Source organism: Xenopus laevis, chromosome 2L (assembly GCF_017654675.1).
Source record: "Xenopus laevis strain J_2021 chromosome 2L, Xenopus_laevis_v10.1, whole genome shotgun sequence".
Classification (NCBI taxonomy): domain Eukaryota; kingdom Metazoa; phylum Chordata; class Amphibia; order Anura; family Pipidae; genus Xenopus; species Xenopus laevis.
The window spans coordinates 61093869-61115582 of NC_054373.1; the positions used below are offsets into that span (position 1 = coordinate 61093869).

Here is a 21714-nt window from a genome sequence, read left to right on the forward strand (position 1 = left end):
GACGTACCGAAGCGGTCCCCGGATTTACAGTAGGGTGGGAAAAGAGGCCCTATTTGGAATAAAACACTGTAGCTTGAAGTACCTTTCTGCCAAAGCACGTGTTGGACGCTGCAAAAGTGTAAAATAGGTAGGATTTGATAGAGTGGATTGAAGTCCACGTGGCGGCCTTGCATAGTTTGGTTTCGGAGCGCCCTGGATGTGCTCCTGGTGGAGTGAGCCTTGAGTCTGAGTGGCGGAGTCCTTGTTGATGCAATTGGCAATAGGAATACGGTCTTCCAAGTAATCCACCTGTGGGAGACTGAGGTCATGGGTTCAAAGGGGGGACGTTGTAGTGCTCTCAGAACTAGTGAGAGATCCCATGTGGGCAATGGAGCTTGGAATGGGGGGCCAGCCCTTGTATAGGGGTCTTGACGTCTGGAATGAGTGCGAGCCGTTTTGGACGGGTCGCTGAGATCTGTGACTCGAGTGAACCGAGGGACAGACCCATGACAAGGCCCTCCTGAAGGAACTCCTATATGTCCCACTGGAGTTCCCTGAGGTGGTGTTAGGCGAAGGGGATTGCTTCTATGTGAGACCATAACGCCCAGCACCTTTATACAGAATTTGACTATGTGATTCCGTCTCACTAGAGTGGACCAGCGACTGTAGGTGCAGAATCTTCTCCTGTGAGAGAGATCTATTGAGTTAGTGTGTTGAACTGCATTCCCAGAAACACCATCGATTGACTGGGGGGGGGGGGAGACTTTTTCAAATTGATGTTTCGAGATGGTCACGGTGATTAATTGTTTTGATTAACAGGTTGTCTAGGTACAGGGTTATCGAGAACTCTGCATTGCGGATCACAACTGTAGCTACTGCCATAAATTTGATGAAGACCCGTGGGGCTAATGTCAGACTGAATGGGAGTGCTGTGAACGGATTTGAGAAGGGAAAGCTTAAGTACTTCTGATGAGGATGAGAAAATTGGTTCATGTAAATATGCGACTTTTATGTCGATAGAAGCCAGAAATTGGCCTGTACTCATGTGGTAATGATCGCACCCCCTACTCCCCCCATAGTTACGCCACTGGATCTTAGAGACTCCATATTGAATTTTCGTGGTTGAATGAACTTGTTGAGTTCCTTTAAGGATCAGTCGGACAGAGCTGTCTTTTTTGGGAACTACGTAAATGATGGAGTAGTAGCCCTTGAAGCATTCTGCTGGTGGAACGGGTAGGATTACCTCTGTCCTGAGAAGGTTGGATATTACATCTTTGAAGGCCTTCTGTGTGTATAGTTCTTGAGGCAACCTGGACATAAGAAAGCGGCAAGGAGGAAGTAGAGGAAAATTCTAGGTGATAACCTAGTGTTACCACCTCGTACCCTTGAGTAAGCGTGATCCAGGCATCCGCGAAGTGGTGAAGCCTTCACCCTATTGTCATGTGGTCCGCAGTCATGCAGAGGTGGGTTTGTCTGTGGATCTTGAGGCAGGCTAACAGTTCTGCCAGGCCTTGGTTTGCTCCCAACGCACCTCTGTTCGAGGATGTCTGATGCAGAGGGGAATGTTCTGCCAATTTTGTGTTGAGGGGTGCAAAGAACTTTCCCCTACGAAAGGACAATCTTGCTTCCGGTTGTGGGAGGTACTTTTGCTCCCAGTGGCTTGGCTAATCATTTTGTCTGGGTTGGGCTCAAAACGAAGCTTGCCCTGGAAGGAGGGAAGTCAATGATTTTTTCGAAGAAAAATCTGCAGACCACAACTTCATCCAGAGAGAAATGTGGGCAGCGACTGCAAGTACTTGAAAAGCGTCCAGGGAAGCATCACAGACTTGCTTTCATTTACTTCCTTGATTTGGGAAACCCATTGTGAGATAGTTCATGGTGTGGGGCCCCTGAAGCCATTTTACTGGAGCAGCGAGTCGGACCAGGATTAGGTAGCCCTACTAACCCAGGCCCGTGGCCAGAATTGGGCTAGGGAGGTGCCTGATGATGCGAGAATGGAGAGGCGTCAGGGTTGTGTTCTTGGCCAGTCGAGATACTGGGGCATCCACTGAAGGTGGAGAAGCCCATTTATTATGGAGTTGTGTGGCAAAAGGGTAAAGCTTTAGAAACCTACGGTTGGTTTGGAACTGCCTCAGGATTGTCCCATTCTTGTTGAATTATCTGATCAAGTTGGGAATGGTAGGGGGAAGACCGGAGAGGATCTGCCATTGCATTTGAAGAGCGCGTTGGAAGCGTGAGGGTTAACCTCTGGTTCCTGCCAGTGAAGGGTTTCTAGCACTGAGTAAATCAGTGAATCCACTGCCTCTGAAGAAAATTTAGGAGAATCTTCGTCTTGTTTGTCTGCGTCATGAGATATTTCACCCTCTGAAAGGAAAAGGTCATCTTCTGATTCTGGAGGACATAGAGGAGTTGTGAGAGTTCCCTACTTTTAGGGGCTTTTGCCTTCGGGTTCTCTAGCCTTGACAGAAACAAGTCTAGGGAGAGGGCTAGTTTTGGTATCAAGGGGCTACATGGGCTGCCCATTCCAAAATGGACTGCTGATCTGCTGAGGATGTATCCCTTGAAAAAATTGGTAGTTCTGTTAATTGTTTTTCTTTATTGGGGCCGGCTGGTTCTACCTGGGTGGCTTGGTCCATCTGGGTAGAATGGAGTCCTGGGGGCTCAGAATTTTGATCAATTGGTTTACATTTGGAAAAAAAAGGCCATCACTAGGTCCCTCAGACATGGTGAGGGGTTGGTAAGGCTACCCCAAAATAATGGGGATAGTTTACCTAAATGAACTGTGCACTGGCCTGTACCCAAAAAACAGACCAAAATGAAGTAGCCAACAGGTGCACTGTTGCCTTGTGCCCTGATGATAGAAGTATGGGCAGCTGTGCGGTGTGAGGTGCACTGCACAAGGATGCGTTCTCAGGATCTTCCGGAGAAATCATTCCAACTCTAGCGAGGTTTGACGTGAGCTGGACGCACATCCAAAAGAAAAACCTGGCATGCCCCGGAACTCAGCATGACACACAAACAGCTCAGTCCAGGTTTCCTATCACAAGAGTGGGACTCTGCATGAGGGGAAAAAAAACACCAAGTCCCCAGCCATAGGGGGAAGGAGGCTCCCATCTCACCTGTCTTCTGTTCAGCCAACTTTCTCTCTGTGAGGAAGAGAGTACGGTGAGGCAGAGTAGTCATTGCTAGAAGCACCCGAAATACCATAGAGGATAACAACTCAGGCACACTACTTGGTGTAGGTGACTGCGTATCCCGGTCTGTCAGAAAATATATCTGAAATTGAAGTAGCTGTAAAACGCCCTAACCTCCTAAGGACACAAAAACTGAGCTGGGCCCACTGGGGGGTGGGTATAGCCAGCAGAGGAGCCAATTCTCTCTTTTTTGATGGTGTTCTGCCTTCTAGTGGTACCAGCTATACCCCACTTTTCCAGTGACCCCCAAGCAGACGAATAGAATTTTTTTTTTTTTACCTGTAATACTGGTGTGGAGGCAGCCATGTCAATGCTTTCTGCCTGATCCTGAGCTTTGAGAAGGAACCAGCACTTCAGGATGGAACTGCCTTGAGACAGCTATTGTTTCTCTCCTTCCCATCGTATTAAAGGAGAACTAAACTCCCCTTTAGCCAGAAGTCCACACTGGCCCCCCTCCCTGCACAGTCTTCACTCTGAATTGTGCCCCCTCTAGAAATACTGACCACACATGCAGAGTTGGCGCAGTGGAGCTCACAGACACTATCTTCTGCATTCTTCATAATGTGAGTGCCATATTGGCACATGCGCAGTCGGAGCAACGACAAAACTGTGCATGTGCCGTAAGTAACAGAAGTGCCGGAGGATGGCACCAGTGAGCTCCGCTGACTCTGCATATACAGTCAGTATTTCTAGAGGGGATACAATTCAGAGATAAGACTGTGCAGAGGGAGGCAGGGAGGGGGACCAGTGAGGACTTTTGGCTAAAGGGGGTTTAGTTCTCCTCTAAACCATGACCCTAGTTTGTGTTTACATTGCTAAAAGTGCTCCCTAGCCCTGTACCTAGCACCCAAGTAAGGGTTTTCCTACGTTGGTGCTATTCTCACGTCTACCACTAGGTGGGGCTAGGGACTTTAAGCAATGCAAACAAATTCTTCAGCAGAGGTGTCGGGTAGCTGCTATCTGGTTAGCCACTCATTGTGGTTCATTTATAAACACTGGGCAAATTTGCACCCGAACAGTAACCTATGGCAACCAATCAAATGTTTGCTTTCATTGTTCAACAGCCAGCTGTCTGTAAAAAGCCATTCACTGGCTGGTTGCTATGGGTAACTGCCCAGGTGCAAAAATGTCCAGTGTTTAGAAATGAGCCCCATTGTTCTGCTGATAGAGCACAAGTCACATGACCCGAGGGCACCTGGGAAACAGACAATATGTCTAGCCCCAAACCAAATTTCATAATTAAATCTTGGGTAAAAGGATGCCTTTTCAAAAAACAATACAAAGGGGTTTTCCACGACAGTATCTCTTTAAAGGGTTTGGAAATAGCTCTCCAACTTGCAGTACAGCAGTAAAGAGTGACTGAAGTTTATCAGAGCACAAGTCACATGTCTGGGCAGCTGGGAAACTGACAATATGTCTAGCACCATGTCAGATTAAAAATTAAAAAATCTGTTTGATCTTTTGAGAAACTGATTTCAGTGCAGAATTCTGTTGGAGCAGCACTGTTAACTGATGTGTTTCAAGAAGAAAAAAAAACATTTTTCCCATGACAGTATCTATCATTTAAGTGCCCCTCCAGCAGAATCCTGAGCAGAAACCAGTTTTTATTAAGAGAGAGAGATTTTTTAACATTAAATTTTTAAATCTTTTTTTTTTTAATTTTTTAACATTTAAATTTTTAAATCTAACATGGGGCTAGACATGTACGTTTTCCAGGCGCTCTCAGTCATGTGACTCGTGTTGATAAACTTCCGTCACTCTTTACTGCTGCACTGCAAGTTGCGTGATATAACCCCATAGCTTCCCCCCCAGCAGCACACCAACAGAACAATGGGAGGGTAACCAGATAACAGCTCCCTGGTAGAGTATAAAAATACAAGTTTACTGCAATTCCTTCAGTAACATTGAGTAGGAGAAACAATAGCTTGTCTGTAAGCAGTTCCATTGAAGCCCCGGCTGATATTAAAAAAAAAAAAAAAAAAAAAAAAAACCAACAACCCACGTATTGGTTCAAGAAAACCATTTTAAATGGTAGAATTAATCCCATGCAATGTACACAAGTGTGATTTAGTATTATACCATAAAAATCATGATTTTTCTGTATGTGGACTTTTTAGCAACTTTTCATTTTTCAAATTTTTCTTCCTCTGCTGAGCTTTCAGATGAGGGTCACTGGCCTTGGCCGTCAAAAAACGATAGCTATTTGAGAGCACAATTTACTTTTCCAGTATCTTATCCAAGCCTCTGTCTGGTTACTAGGGTAACTGACCCATAGAAACCAGACAGCTGCTGAAAATCCAAACTGGAGAGCTGCTGAATTAAAATGTAAATAACTCCTACTACAAAGATGAAGACGAACTTCAAATTGTCTTAAAATATCACGGTGTAGCTCAAACTAAAAGTAAGCCTTGAAATGGTAGGTCACCTTTAACTTAATGTGATGCGGTCATGATTTTTATGGTTTAGTTTTCATTTATAAATTTCACAGGCCGGCGTCTCAGGTCATTTTGCCTGGTACGTGCTTTCAGAAAGAGTCAGCGCAGTGCTGTTCTTAGATCTACCAGGAAGCCGTTATCTTGTGTTAGGGAGCTGCTATTTGGTTATGGGGGGGGGGGTGATATTACTCCAACTTACGGTACAGAAATAAAGAGTGACTGAAGTTTATTAGAGCAGAAGTCACATGACTGGGGGCTCCTGTGAAACTGACAATATTTCTAGACCCATGTCAGATTTCAAAATTAATTATAAAAACCAATTTGCTCTTTTGAAAAATGGATTCCAGTGCAGAATCCTACTGGAGCAGCACTATTAACTGATGTGTTTTTGGGGGAAAATATGTTTTCCCATGACAGTATCCCTTTTAACGGTCTCTAATAAGACTTCACTGTACCTGTTGCCCATACTGCATGCTCATGCCACCTTGTGGTCTTCCTTGCATGGATATAGGATATCTCTGTGGACTCTGGGAAGAGTAAGGCTGCACTGAGTACCCAGAGTGTGCCTGTTGAGCTCCCTGCTGCTGGCTGTATGGATTAGTGGACCCATATGGCTGGGGTCGCATTTTTCCCATCTGATCCATGGGGGTAGCAGGCTGTGGGTATAGAAAAATGGTAGAATTAATCTTAATATCCAAAAATAGTTTAAATGTTCTATAAATGGCAAACACTTTACAGGAAAAGTATCATACTGCTTCCCTCAGAGTGCAGTATAAGGCATAATCTGAATTAATTTCCTCATTGTAGAAAAAACAAATGGTAGTGGCTATACTGCCTTGACAGAAAAACTAGCAAATCTTGTTGTTAATTAATGGGGCTTTCCTAATGCAAAGTCTGGGCATATTCTCCAGTTTTTGCTCCTCTGCAAAAACCCCAAGGAAAGGCAGACAACCTCAAAGCTAGTTACGGTAAAATAGCATTGCCCTTTTTAAGTTAAAGTGGCTGCACATGGGTTGACATTAACTGCTTATTTGGAAACGCCTGACCACACTGGCTCTCTACCTACCTATGTATTTGGGGAGGAACAAAACAATTAACCAAATATCAGACATTCCCAATCCCATCAGATGAGAACTGCATTAGGTCACTTAAATGTGAAATACCGTTCGCTTTAACCAACAAAGCAGATTACTGCTGAATTTAGAACATTTAGAACCTCAGCAACAAGTGGAGTTAACCTGTGTTTTTAGATTACTTGCTTACAAAAATGTGCTCTGAATTTATCCCCATCACATATACTGCGATGGGGAGTATGATCAACAGCTAGCAAGGGTTTGTTAAAAGAGCCCAAATTTAAGATGGCCATAGACGCACCGGTAATGTACAAAAAAAATTTCGATGTCAGATATCGGCAGAAGACGTGGATATCGTTGGGCACGTCGATCAGGCTGGCCGGAAATTTTTGATAACTAACATCGGGCATTGTTCGTGCTGAATCGTCAAATACAGTTATAATTCTATTGTTTCTACCTGTATATCTGAAGATTCAACTGTACACTTTTGGGGATATGCAATAAAAGGCGCTAAGTTTGCCCAGGGGCAGTAACCCATAGCAACCAATCAGCAGGTAGTATTTACTGGTCACCTGTTTAAAAGCAAATATCTTATTGGTTGCTATGGGTTACAGCTCCTGGGCAAACTTAGTGCCTTTTATTACATATAGGGGTTTGTGTATTGAAACCAACTTATCTTTTTCAGATAGATGGTTACATCTATGGCCACCTTTAGCATCTCTCAAAAGCCTTAGTGACATTCATGGTATACATTATAGTGGACAGGTTGAGGTGACAACACTCACACATAGAGCTCCTCTACAAATGGCACACAATGGACAGACACTGTACCCTACAGCACACATACAATATTGTAATATGTATATTATACAGCACTTATATACATATCCTATTTTAGGCCAAGTTTACTCTCTCTTACTCGCCTCTAGCACTTAACTCAATCTTTAATGCAACTGTATTTTGTATTTATTGTAATGATCAGTTTGTTCTATTGAAGTTCACCTGTCACCCAGAGATACAAATCTGCATAATAAAAAAGTCCTTTTTAAATTAAAGGGAATCTGTCGTCATTTTAAAAAAAAATTTTTTTTTGCATTTTTATAAAAAAACACACATGCATAAACACTGTCTGGCAAATAAAATGTTAATCCACAAATCCATGCATAAGTTATTTTAGTTTGTATTTTGTCATGGGGGCTTCCATTTCTGCTCATTACACATTCATCCTGTGCTGCTCTAACATCAGGCACAGCATTACCTGTGTGCTTGGAGGCAGCCACTCTGTAATGAAAAGCCAGGTCGCGCTACGACATGAGAATCTAGCTATACACTCCCCCTCCCCTCTCTGCCCATGCCTGTGATGTTTGGAGGAGAGAGGTCACATGGTTTGCAGGGAACCAATAACTTTCACTTTCCTACGTTCTGCCTGCTCTACAGCTGCACTAGCAGCCCCTCCTCCCACAGACACTATCAAAGCTCCTGCCGTTCTGTAAGTTTGATCTCTGCTTTCCTTTGGAGGGGGGAACTTTCTCTCCTTGCTGCCTTCCTAGTTAGTTTTACTGGTTACTAGATGAGGTAAAGGAGCTGCGAGTTCCCTCTGCTATCCACCTCACACACACCTTGCTCCTTTCCTGCAATACTACTTTTTTCATTAACTACTTACTGCCTCCTTTCTCCTGAGCTATTTTAACCCTTCCTAGACTTCCTCTGATTTTCAAGTATGTCCTCCTTATTTTATCCTTTTTTTCTATTCCCTGTCATCAGTCCTGGGAGTGTACTCCTGTGTTTCTGCCATTTTTGTGTAAACAAATATAATAAACTATCTATATTATTTCAGTCCTTCTGAAATGGTGTCAGTGAGAACTTATCTTGATACCTGCCTATTGTTCAATTGACAGGCTCAGCAGACAAGGCTCTATTTACATTACAGCAGCTTGTAGGAGGGAGGGGTAATGACATCACTCCAACTTGCAGTGCAGCAGTAAAGTGTGACTGAAGTTTATCACAGCACAAGTCACATGACCTCAGGGCAGCTGGGAAATGTCAAAATGTCTAGCCCCATAGCAAATTTTAAAATTAGATATAAAAAAAATCCATTTCTTGTTTTGAAAAACGTATTTCAATGCAGGATTCTGCTGTAGTAGCACTATTAACTGATACATTTTGTAAAAAACATGTTTTTCCACGACAGTATCCCTTTAAGCAAGAAATCCAAATTCATAGCATTCATAGCTGTTGTAAACTCCTTTAAAAATCTCAGCTGTCAATCAAATACTGCCTGCCCCTCCTCTATGCCTAAGGCATAGAGGCGGGGCAAGCAATTACTTTCACTTTCCATTCAGTGCATCTCTTAACCATTTAATTGTGTAACCAGTGCATGGAGATGGACATCAGGTCCCCATTCTGGTGCACAAACAAGATTCTGAGATGATGCAAAGCTTGCCTTAATAAAAATGTCCACAAAATGGCTCCTGCCTGCTTGCTATAATGGAGTTCCCAGACAGAAGGAAACAAGATTCATATAATTTTTAAAGTGTTATTAAAGTTCTTTTTGCTTGACGAACATGATAAAATAGGATTTGGAATAATTTTTTGGATGAATGGTCCCCGTTGTTTGTTTCTTGTTCTGCGGTAACAGTGCCATATAAATAAAAATATACATAAGCAGATATTTTGCTGAAAGGCAAACACGAGAAGTGTAGCGTTTCTTCGCAAGGTAGAAGGTTAAGGTCAAGGTGTTAGGAATAATCAGACATAACCTGTTCCCACAGTAATTAACCTGCTTGTTACCTCTGGGATTAGGCTCATGAAGGCTGTTGGTAAGAGCTATTTATATCTGGAAAGGCAAGCAGCCGAAGTGTAACAGGTCCCAGCTGTACACCCATCTGAAGTGCAGCCAAAAGCCGGCTGTCTGGTGTGGAGTGCTGGCAGGCAATGAATGACAAGATCTGTGCTCTGGGGACATTATGGGGGGGGGGAAGAGGAGGCAAACTGTAACAGCCTAGATTTTCCCTCCTGAGTTTGCCACACCTAATCAACCCACCCTCACAGTCACGGCAGATAAAACAGGAGGGGCAGCGGACTCTGGCCTTGGGAATTGGCCACATGGCTAATTTGCATGACTGCAAAACTGGAGAGGGGGTGGAGTATAATCCCAGAATACTGGAGTGTGAAAAACAATACTAAGGACAGAGGAGGAGATCTGTATCCAAATGCACATCAATGCCAGTATTACACTTTACTACTAGCACAGTTTCATCATAGCATGAACATATAGAAAAATAGAGAAAATTCACAGCGACCTATACATTACTTGGGGAAGAATGACTAAATAGCAGTCAAACTGAAGTGCCTGGTGAATGACACCTGGTACTACCAGAACATTTTTTTTTAAAGGGTATTTATCAATGGCATAACTTGAAGTGCCAGGACCAACACCCTTCAGATGGAGATGGGGGGAGTTGGCACACACAGATTCACCTGTACGCACATTGTATAGTAGAGCCACATTTTACATTTCTCAGGGAATGGCGGCAAAATACAGCAAATTCTGGGAAACCTGAGGGATAAAAAACAAAAAAGCAAAACACCCACCACTTACCTTTATGGGATGGTAAAAACAAAGGCATCAATTACAGGAAAGCAAAATCGAGATACATAAAATCAGGTTTCTATGGTCTCTCTTGTAATAAAACATAGCACTGCGAAAAGGGAAGCACAAGTCTATGGACAATGGCCACCAATTAGATTGAGTTTGGGGGATGTCTTAACAGTAACAACAGGTTAAAATGTCAGAGAAATGATGCTACCAAAGACCCGAATACACAGTTAAAAGGCAGAGTGCTTTTATACACGATACTCACTGGTGTAAAGGTGCAGTAACAATATAGACCAGTTTTGTTCAACATTTTCTATACAAAAAGTTTTTAATGCTTCACTCCAAGTTAACTTAAAATAAAACAAAAATATTTAGGCAATACATCAGTTTTTTTCATATCTCCATTTTTCACTGCTTTCATCCAATCTTATTGAATTAACAATTCACAGCTTTTCAGCTTCTTTCATCTGCTCCACTATTTTTACTCCTGTCCTAATTTACTCAAGAATTAAATACATTTCAGTAAGTGTGTTCAATACTTATTTTGTGTGTCATTCCACTTTATCACACATGGACTTTATTTTGATTTTATGTGTGTGTGGATTACTTGGGTTGTTACCGACATGTGGTGTAAATTTCCTGCCAATAGCCCCATTAGATACAGTATATATTTACTGAGAAAATCGTTGACGTGTTCTATCTATCTATCTATATATAAAATGTCTAATGTTATCAGCAGAAGAAAGCAAAGGAGCCATTAAGGGATTGGTTACATTCAACAGAAATTTGTATCAACTATGTCAAATTAAATCCCCTAGCATGGAGAAGTGACCAAATGCTGGCCGTGAGGCAATTTTGATATTTGGCAAGCACGTTTCCCCCTCCACATGGGCAATCAAGGTTTACCCCCCCCCTAAAGCTGCATATTTTATTATACAGGTATGGGACATGTTATCCAGAATGCATTAACCAAGTATATTATAATAAAGCACATGTAAATAAGTAAATATTGCTCAAATATAAAATATGTATGAATGTTACAAATAGTCTTTGAATATGGGAAGTGGGTTGCAACTCTAACAGTGCGGGGGTCCTGAGGGTACTACCTACAACAAGTTTTAATGTTCTCCGCATGTATGCACAGGTTTCCTCCACACTCCAAAAATCATACAAGCAGGATATTCGCGTGTGAATGTGATTTAAAGGAGACTGAAAGATACCGAAGCAGTATAATAAAATTATAATTGATTAGCCACAATATATCTTTACTCTGCAGAATGATTTACCGTACTGGAGTTAACAGCTCTACAAGCTTTCTCTGTTTTAGGATAGCAGCTTCCATATTAGCTTGGTGTGACTACTTCCTGCCCAAGTATCTCCCTACTTGCTCATAGCACTGAGCTCAGATTACAGCATGGAGGGGAAAATAGAGAGGTGGCAAGCTGGGCATGCTCAAGCCCAAGCCCTGGAGGTTTGGAAGTCTGATACAGAAGCCCATGTATACACAATAGAAGGACAGAAATGCAGTGTTTCTTTTGACTAAGAGCAGCATTACTTTGAGGGTTTATTGGTGTATTTAAATAAACCTTTCTGATAAAGCTTACTTAATTTAGCCTTTCCTTCTTTTAATTGTAAGCTCTCTTGAGCAGGGACCAATGTGAATGACGAATAATCTTGTAAAGTGCTGCAGAAATGTATCAACACTATATAAATAACCGGAAAATAAATACCAGCCAATAGAGTACATGGTTTCCTACTAGGGTTTCAAGAAAATGTAAACAAATGTTGGCTTCTTCCAGCTGTATGTATCATATGATATAATCCTTATCAATATCTGTTGTTGTATGTGTCATTCAGATACAAATACTTACTGACCAAAATTTTATAAAAGCATGGATAAATATGTAGAAGTGCTTTAGTTCAAGGTGAGCCCATAAAGGCAGAAAGTGCAAACAGGCACGTGTTTAGGGTTAGTGGACGTACAACTGCAGAGGCCTGCAATGCAGTGCCAAGTCAAACAGCATTCTATCTTCAACAAGCAAAAGAAGAATAAAACAGAGAACACTACTTTAAAAAGTATTAAAGGGGTGGTTTGCCTTTTAAGTTAACTTTTACTATGTTATAGAATGGCCAATTCTAAGCAACCTTTCAATTGTTTTTTTTAATTATTTAGTTTTTTCTTCTGACTCTTTCCAGCTTTTAAAAGGATGGGGGGGGGGGGGTCAGTCTGATTGATAATTGTGTAAAATGTAAACCCTCTTTACCCATCACACTCTCTCACAACATGTATTTTAAACAGTTAATAGCATTAGTAGAATACTTTCCCTACATGGAATGATTCAAACACCATTGCTATAAGTTTTCATTATACAAGCCCCAAGACGGTCCCCTATGTACCATCTCACAAGAAACCTAAAGTGCCTTTGCTAAAGAAGGTCACTGACACAGATCTAAAGCAATTCATAGACAAAACAGTACTCTTACATTTGTCCAAAGGGAAGACTTAGATAATCATATAACAAAGAATAAACTATTCCAGACTAGGTACATCTTGAGCAAACAAGCTACTCCACACACAATAAAATGCACAAAGTTTGCCCAGAAGCAGTAACCCATAGCAACCAATAAGAAGCTTGATTTAACACAAGTGACTAGGAAATACTACCTACTAATTGGTTGCTAAAAACCGCAAACTTTGCACCCTATATTAAACAACCTGCTTATGTCTGGTAGTAATACAGGCATAGGCCTGAATAGGAATTAACAATTAAATGCCAAATTGTCACCCTGAAACATCATTTACCCTCAGCACACCTGCATAGCACACACAAACTGTTCATTAAAGTTAGCAGATGAATGTGCACAACCATATGTAATAGCACCCACTTGACCCAATCACATCATAAAACACACACTCCTGTTTTCTAAATTATGCTCTAGTAGTGGGTTAGCAAGGACATCAGGGTGACTATTTTTCATGCTGTGTAAAACAGAGGGGAAAAAGTTTCACCGTTGATGTTGCCCATAGCAACCAGACTAGTTAGAAAACAAAAGCAAAGATGTGATTGGTTGCAATGAGTAGCATCACCATTGATGTCCCCTGTAGTTTACACAGCCCCCCCCCCCCAGTAGTGATGCAGCCCCTCTATAGAACTATGTCCGTCACACCTCTGATTTCCTGAAAGGGGCAGGACTGGTATGTCTAGAGGCTGCAGGAGGTAGAAGCAGGCAGATTAAGGCCACTCAAACCTGCCCTTGACTGGGAAATCTTGTGTGGAAATGGCCAAATCTGCCCGCAGGCGGCGCACATGACTAGCCCCCCAAGTGTCCATGAAAACAATGGTTACCTTGTCGCATGACCCCTATCACGCCATGAGAAAATCTGTAGGAAAGACTCGGCATGTGCAGGATACAGTGCTAAACATGGCTGTTCCACAGCCTGTATTCAAACGCAGACCAAGATACAGCTGATCCTCAACTATTCACTGTTTCGTTACAAAAAACACAAAATGTGTAAAATGTGGTAAAAAATCAATGCCAGAAAAGTGGTGTAAAATCCAGTGGCAAATTAAAGCTATATAATGATGTATATGGGCCACAACTCAGAAGTATGGTGACATATGTAGTGCTTTAGGACCAACTTTCTTCTTAGCCAATAACCACTGGGGGCCCAGCTCTTGCCCACAATAAACTGGTAAAAAATCTGCCATTGTTTAACATCCTCAAGCATCGGGTCTGTATACTTATGTTACTGATCAGTACCATATTTTAGATAGCAAGAAAGAAAACAGCAAAGCTATATGTCCCTCCACTGCTAAACTTAATTTAATGAGAGTCTAATGAGGAAAAGTACAGAATAAAAAAAAAAAAACACTTTAGGGCAGCATCTACTCATTTTAATCATTGGCAAACCGTCCGGATTTTTTTTCTCACGTGTACACGTAGAAAGGAAAATAAAAGTGACAATTTCATTAACCTAAATGTCAACCAGGGCAGACATGTACCTGAATTGTGCATGGGGAGGGGTGGACTTGTGTGCACAGCCTTATAGGAATCAATCATTCAAACTTAACAACAGACCAAATTGAACATGCATAGATGGATTTACCTCTCCAACAGACTCAAAAGTAAATCAGTCTCTACGTCCCTGCATAAGGCAATCCATGAGCTTGAAAAGTCAGAACTGTTGCATTCTGAATAGGATAGGACAAATAAGTTTTAACAACTGCAAAATGCAGCAGAATATGTTGAAACTCATAATTACATATATCCTGATGAAGCATGTTCTCCAGTAACACCAACCCAATTTTGTCAACCTATTATCCTAACTACATGCATGGGATCTAACCACAAGTCCCAAGATTCCAGATAATAAAATCCATATCTGGACCATCACTTTTTACTGAAATTAAATACTGCTCTACCGCACTATGCGTGAGGACCTAATTGTCAGATTTTAAAGGTTCCTGAAACTAAACTCACAAACTAAAATCACGAATGTCATGACATTTAAAAATCAAAATTAAAAAAATAAATAAAATTAAAGTATGAATGGAAAATTATGCTGAATGAGGCGCTAAAAAATATGAAACTGAAAAAAAAATGCAAATTAGATTGTTAGTAAATGGGCCCCCCTAAGTCTCTTTTCTATGTGCCAGTCCCAATCTTCAATGGATAAGTAAGTAGTAAATCATTAAAAAAAAAAAACAAAAACAAAAAAAAAAAAAAAAACTTAGAACCACATATAATGATGAATCAAAAAATATTCTCCATATTTTCTAAAGAATGTATGTTAACAGGCCACACTGGCAAATAAGGTCACCTTATTTTAACCAAAATGGTCTAACATCGGCTCAAGTGGCTAGAAACAACTGGAATGAAGAAAACATCAAGGAGATATATTGGTAAATTCAGCTGATGATAATGTATAAACTATTATCAGAGAAATGAGCTGCATACTACCAAAACAGATAAACATTTGGGATACTGCTAAAAGCCATGATGGCAGGTTATCAGTCAATTTGTGCAACATGTGAAACTACATTGCACTTCTCTTATCTGGAAGATGACTAGAATGGCAAACCTGCTAGTTTGTGGACAGTTTAATACAAGTTTCAGCTTTGAACTTAAATCCTTATAAGTCAATTGGAATAAAGATATGCATTTATCCTCATGTTATGGTTTTAGCAGTTGCCTGAACGTCATTCATTAAATTTCTAACTAGTTCCACCATACAGGATTTCAGATTTATGGGTTCACAATTAACAAGGCAATATAATCTATCAGTATAAAAATTAGATAATTTGCAATACATAACATACAACTATAGTTCCAATTTCTAGTAGAGGAACTTGCCTTCAGACACAGCAGCTAATCTACTATTCGGGCAATTACAGAAGGGTTGACCCGGTTATTTCAGAACTTTATCCTAGACCACTATCATGAACTGAAAAAAACATTGGTACAGGTATGGGATCTATTATCCAGAATGCTCGGGTCCTGGAAATTTTTACAGATAAAGGATCTTTCCGTAATTTGGATCTTCATACCTTAAGTCTACTAGAAAATCAGGTAAACATTAAATAAACCCAATAAGCTAATTTTGCTTCAAATAAGGATTCATTATATCTCAGTTTGGATCAAGTACAATGTACTGTTTTATTATTAGAGAAAAGAGAAATCATTATTTGATTATAATGGAGTCTATCGGAGACAACCAATTCTGGAGCTTTCTGGATAACGAACCGCATACCTGTATTACAAGAAGCAACTTTGTACAGTGTTAGACAACAGGGAGTTCAAGAAGCAACCCCCTGGTGAAAAGTGAGGTTGGCTACCTCAGGTGGCCATTAAACAACACACTGCATTAATGCTAATTTTAGGTATTTTCTGTTTTGGATTAGCCAAAGACTGGTTTTGTGGGATAGAATACACAATACAAACACTAACAGTCATATGCCACTCAATATTTTACAACTAATAGACTTTAAAAACGTTTTAATGCTCCTTACATTATTTGGAAATTCCTAGTTCTCTGTTTTTACGAACTTCTGCTTTACAGAATTTCATGCAATTGTGGCTTCTACATTTCTAGTCTGTTCTCTGTTATGGTCACTATGACAGATATCCTGGATAATACTGGACATGCTATTACAGAGCACCTATTTAAACAAGGGACTTTTCTGTTAAAACGTAAAAACTCACCCTTTTTTTATTCATGGATATGGAATTTGTAGAAGAGCATTTATCAAACGGTGAACTATATTTCACCTATTGATAAATACACTTCTAAAAATCCCATAAGAATGAATAGGAGGTAGACAAGTCTCTTTGGTGAGCTCCAATGTCTTACTTTAATAAAATCTACCACTAAAGGTGGCCATAGATGCAAAGATCCCACTCGTTTGGCGATGTTGCCAAACGAGCGGATCTTTCCCAGATATGCCATTAACAGGCATGGCTATATCGGGGGTAATCTGATTGTTCAGCCGTATGGCCGAACGATCCGATTACGATGTGCCGTGGGTTCCGGCGGGATCGGTCGGGTCAAATCAAACCTGACCGACCAAACGACCGGTCTCCGCCGGACGAAAGATGTCGGTACTCTCCACACACGATCCGAAAATCGTACGAATCCTCGATTCGTACGATCGGATCTGTGTGTCTATGGCCACCTTAAGAGCAGAGACACGCTCAGATTTGGGGAGATTTAGTCGCACGGTAATAAATCACCTCTTCTTCAGGGCGACTAATCCCTGGCTAGAATCTAAATTGCAGTCGAGATGGCACTCTGAACGCTTTGTTTACCGAAGTCATGCAGAAAAGTTAAAAAATGCTTTTCTTTTACTGAGCTGGCAGTCAGTTCTTCACTCAGTTCCTGGATGCAGAATAAGGGCAAATGTACAACAAAGGCATTTGGACACCTGTCCATGTGCTCATGGACAATAATGCAATCTTGACTCATCAATCTTGAATTTCATATACTCCAAGAAAAAACAACCAGGCTTCCACATTCAAGTTTTACCATCAAAAGTTAATTCTATACAAGAAAAAAAAAAAAAAAGCTTGCCATAGAAATGTTACAACTTATTGGTGTTTATGAGTCTGGTGGACTGAAGTCCTAGCTTTAGGTCTGCCTTTGAAAGTGAGAACAAACAATTGCACATTACATGCATTTGTTTTTTTTGTTTTTTTAGCCCTTGTGGGCAATTTACATACATAGTATGAAAGGGTAAAAGCAATTTGTATAATACTGATAAACAGGTGAAAACATCAAGTCTGCTGTTCCTGTATATGTCAGCTAGTAGCATTGTACAAACAAACTAGGGTTGAACAAAATCCATCAACTGGTATACTTGGTCAAAAATTTTGTGGAAGATCTGGTATTTGTCCTAATACTAAATGCAAATTGAAATACCAGATTGGAAAAAAAATGTACCATTTATGAATTAAAAGAACAGACAAAACAGGTGACTGCTATAGTTTAGACTATATCGATATAGCATATATATATATTTATTCACAAATACATGCGCACAATACATATATCTTGGAATGGAAAAAAAATCACTGCCAATTTCACAATTATATGAAGGTTAAAATAGACATTTGTAGAAAGGTGTCTTGAACACTTCATTTTTGGAACAACTTTAGCAATTAAGTAAACACTTAAAAAAAGTATGAGAATCAAAGGGCAATTACAAGCAGGGGCTTTAGCTATAACACTGGATACTGGCAAGTACTAAACACTGATATCGAATAATTCTGTTTGTGAAGACCTACTTTTAAAATAAAATGTGTTTTGTTTTGTTTTTTAATCTAAGGGTATGCAAAAGCTTGACATAAAAGGTGATGCTTTGTGTGTGAGGTTAACCAAAACCTCTTTGACAAGGTACAAAAACATCATGGAAGAAAATATATGGAGAGGTTTTTTTCTCCAAAAGGGCACAACAGAGACAGACATACAGTTGCTAAAAATCTGATTAATGTACACCCTGCACCCAAGACCTACTTCTCCCAACTCCTCCAAGAATATAATGGCAATTCCTCAACATATTTAGGTATGTTAACACTTTCCTAACATACAATGGCCAAATCTAATTCTAGGAACATTAAGTGTCAGTCATCAGCTCCCTCAGCCCAAAGCCTTTGCACAAAGATACTGGCTAGCCTGTAACAAAGCTCTCACCCCAGCAGCAGTATTTCTAAGGAAGTGCGTTGCTGTATTTATCAGAGGAGGTACAACGTGCTCACACAATGGCACACCAGCAGCATGAGCAGAGATGGGCCACCGCGTCAGCAAAACAATGTGGAGATTTTGCAGCCACGGCACATTTGCCTCCGCACAATCGGTCACCCCCCGAACGCCCACCGCTGCACCCCAAATATATCTAACGTTGTTACTGCTATTCAGTCGCCTTACAATAAAAATATAAGATTAAAACTTTTTTTTGGAAACGTGACAATATTCATTATGCGGCCCTCCTACTGCTGTTCAACTGCCAGACCGTCGCCAGGTAAAATGGGAGTTGCAGTTTCCCAAGAGTTGGACAGCCGCATGATGGATACCGATTTCGGGTCCATAATTAACCCTCCCGCCCCTTTCTTCCAGTTCTGTTCTCGCTGCCCTACTTTCCCACTTGTGTTCTATTCCTACCACCCCTGCCAATATCCCAATGTGCTTATACCCTCGTCAGAATGTTACCTGCGGTGTTCTGGGCAGACCTTGACCGCTGCTCCCCGGACTGCCAGGGGCATGCACTCCCCTCTGACCCGCGGCCCAGCCGGTGGTGTAACCTTCGGCTCCTTTGTGTTGATCCGGGTATTCTCCCCCCGGGTAGGCCGGGTATCCCCGCCCGGGGCTGGGCGCTGTCAGCAGCTGGTTGAGTGTAGGGGTTGCAGCTGCTGGTTGCGGTGGTCCGAATCGCGGTGGAGGGGGCGCGTAGGCCGGAGCCGGGGGCTTGCCTGTGGAGACGGGCGGACGAGGCGGGGGGTAGCCCGGCGGGTAGGCCCGGTTAGGATAGGCCGGGTACGAGTTATAGGAATCTGTTGGAGGAGTATAGTCCAAGCCAGGGCCGGGCTGAAATACCCCTCTCGGGTACGGAGAGAAGCCAAACCCGCCGGGCGGGTGCGATGAGGCGGAGGAGGCCGCAGGCGGATCCCCAGGCTCCTGATGTGAAGAGGCCGGCACTGCTCGTGTCCCGTTCGCCGCCTCCGTTGAGTCTGTTTCGTTTGAAGCCGTAACCGGAGCCTCTTGCTGTGTCTCGTTAGGGGGAGGAGGGGGATCCCCGGGACTCTTTTTTAGGTCGGGGCCGGCAGCGGGCGGGGTCCCCAAACTAGGGCCGGAGGCCGGGGCCACCTGAGCAGCCATGGAGGAGAGAAAAAAGGACGGGGATAAAGGAGGCCTCCCCTCCGGGGTACCGGGTTTGGTTCGGGCAGGGGGGATCCGCTTAGTCGGACACGAGGCGGTAGAAAGTAGGAGGAGAGGCCATTTTACCGAGAGAGGAGGAGGAGGAGGGACAGGCCGCAAAGCGCGGAGCTGGAGTCCAGGACTGGGGTGGTACAGGCCGCAAGACACGGGCACTGGAGCACACGTTAGGAACCGGACTAGCTGCTTCCTGCACTCGGCTCAGGCACAGAAAAAAATCGTGGACTGGGTCGAATCACATGGACCGGGAGGTAAAGCCTGGGTACTGGATCACTCACACCGTGATCCAAGCGGCAAAACCCAGAACTGGAATACAGACAGGAACTGGATCACATTGACCGGGCACAAGGGGAAATAAAGCTAGGGCACTGGAGTACAACCCGGAGCTGGGTGGCTCACTCACATTTAGTAGCATCAAAATCCCGGGACTGGATCAAAGCATATACTAGATCGGAAATAGATCCTAGGCATAAGGACAAGGGGAGCAAAGCCCGGAGTTAAATCATTCAAACAGGGAGAGGTAGGTTGCAAGACCAGGAGATTGGATTTTTTTTTTCTCACAGAGCTGAACCACCGAAGAAAGTAAAATCAGGAGCTGGAAATCACGCATATGGGTAGGGCGAGCTAGTAAAACCAGAAGTGAATTATGGACTGGAACACCAGTTCCATGGGTACAGTAAAGCCCGGACTATGGGAAAGTAAACGAATATAAAACCAAGGGCCAGACCAGGATCTCAGAGACTGGTCCCTTTATCTTTCATAGGCTTACAAAGAACGAGATGACAGTCAGGACAATAAGACCTGGATCTGGGAAAAAGACCCGGAGCTCTTCATTTGTCTTCCATAGGCTTGAGCGCAAGGAGAGGTCAGGCAGTAAGACCCAGGGCGGTGCGCGGGAAGCTGAACACTAAGCATCACGTGATGCCGAAAGGCGTCTCCGCAGCTATTCTACGTCATGTGGTGTGTGTGCGTCCGGTACTGAGCTCATTGTGCTGCGAAGCAACGTGCTGGTCACGTGTGTCGAGTGTGCGCCCATATGTATTTAGTCACACACTAAGCATACATGTAAACATGAGTTGGTGCCGCACTTTGCATGTTACAGCGATTTACTGTTCTAATTTTATACTTAGTCAGTTTGCGATAGGCTGTACATGGAGTTTTGAATTCTAACATTCCTGCCATTAGAATTTAATTACAATTAGGACGTACAAAATGTCATTCTACAAACAAAACGTATTAATCGCCTATATTTGTATGTTACTATATGTTTTTACTATACACCGCTCAAAGTCATTTGTATCTGTACAATTGCGGGCTATATATATATTTCTGTCACATTTATCTGTGTACATGTCCCGCGGCATCAGTGCTCTGGTTTCCCCCTCCCTCCCAGCACGTATGCTCATACAAGCGGCACAAAAGGATAGTCTGGAGCGCTGGAATGGGGGAGGGGGCTCATTATCAGCTTGTTTTCTAGCCTCAGTCCGGATCCAAGCTCCACACTCAGGATCCTGTTGTGACCATGGCAGCCCATAATTCTTTGCGGTTTGAAAGGGGAGGGAGGGGACGCGCGCAATGGATGATGGGCCAAGTAAAATGGTGGGGGTGGTGGTATGGGGCTGGAGACAAAGGAGGGAGGTAACCAGAACGTGGATTGGGGAAGTTATGTACAAGCTTCACAGTCTTGCGCGTTGCAAATAGACAATTGTTCTGCTGTAACCTTATGTGAAATAGTCACATCACGTACCTTAGTGAATGTCAATTTATTCATATCGTGTCCCTATTAAATATTTACCCATTGTGTCTCCATACACGTGCACTTTGTGTGTGTTTACATATACCCAGCAGAATGTGTCTCACTAAGTACATGTAACATAATCAGTGGACATAGCGCCGCCTACAGATTAACCCTCTCCCTGCCAGCCGTTTTGTCCTAAATAAGAACATCTACTGCCAAGCAGTTTTTAGACATTTTGTACTCTTTCACTTTAAGGGTCTGGCTACAATG

The 21714-nt window shown here is 42.3% G+C and overlaps 1 protein-coding gene across 1 annotated transcript in view; it reads right to left on the reverse strand.

Moving 5' to 3' along the window:
* Positions 1–21245, reverse strand: part of LOC108707477 (AT-rich interactive domain-containing protein 1A) — a 36921-nt gene extending 15676 nt beyond the window's left edge. The window contains exons 1-2 of the mRNA XM_018245481.2: positions 18984–21245; positions 6064–6264 (exon numbers count right to left, since the gene is read on the reverse strand). Of these exons, the coding sequence (XP_018100970.2) occupies positions 6064–6264; positions 18984–19649 (867 nt within the window). The 5' untranslated portion in view covers positions 19650–21245. The remainder of the gene's footprint in view (positions 1–6063; positions 6265–18983) is intronic.
* Positions 21246–21714: the final 469 nt, after the last annotated feature.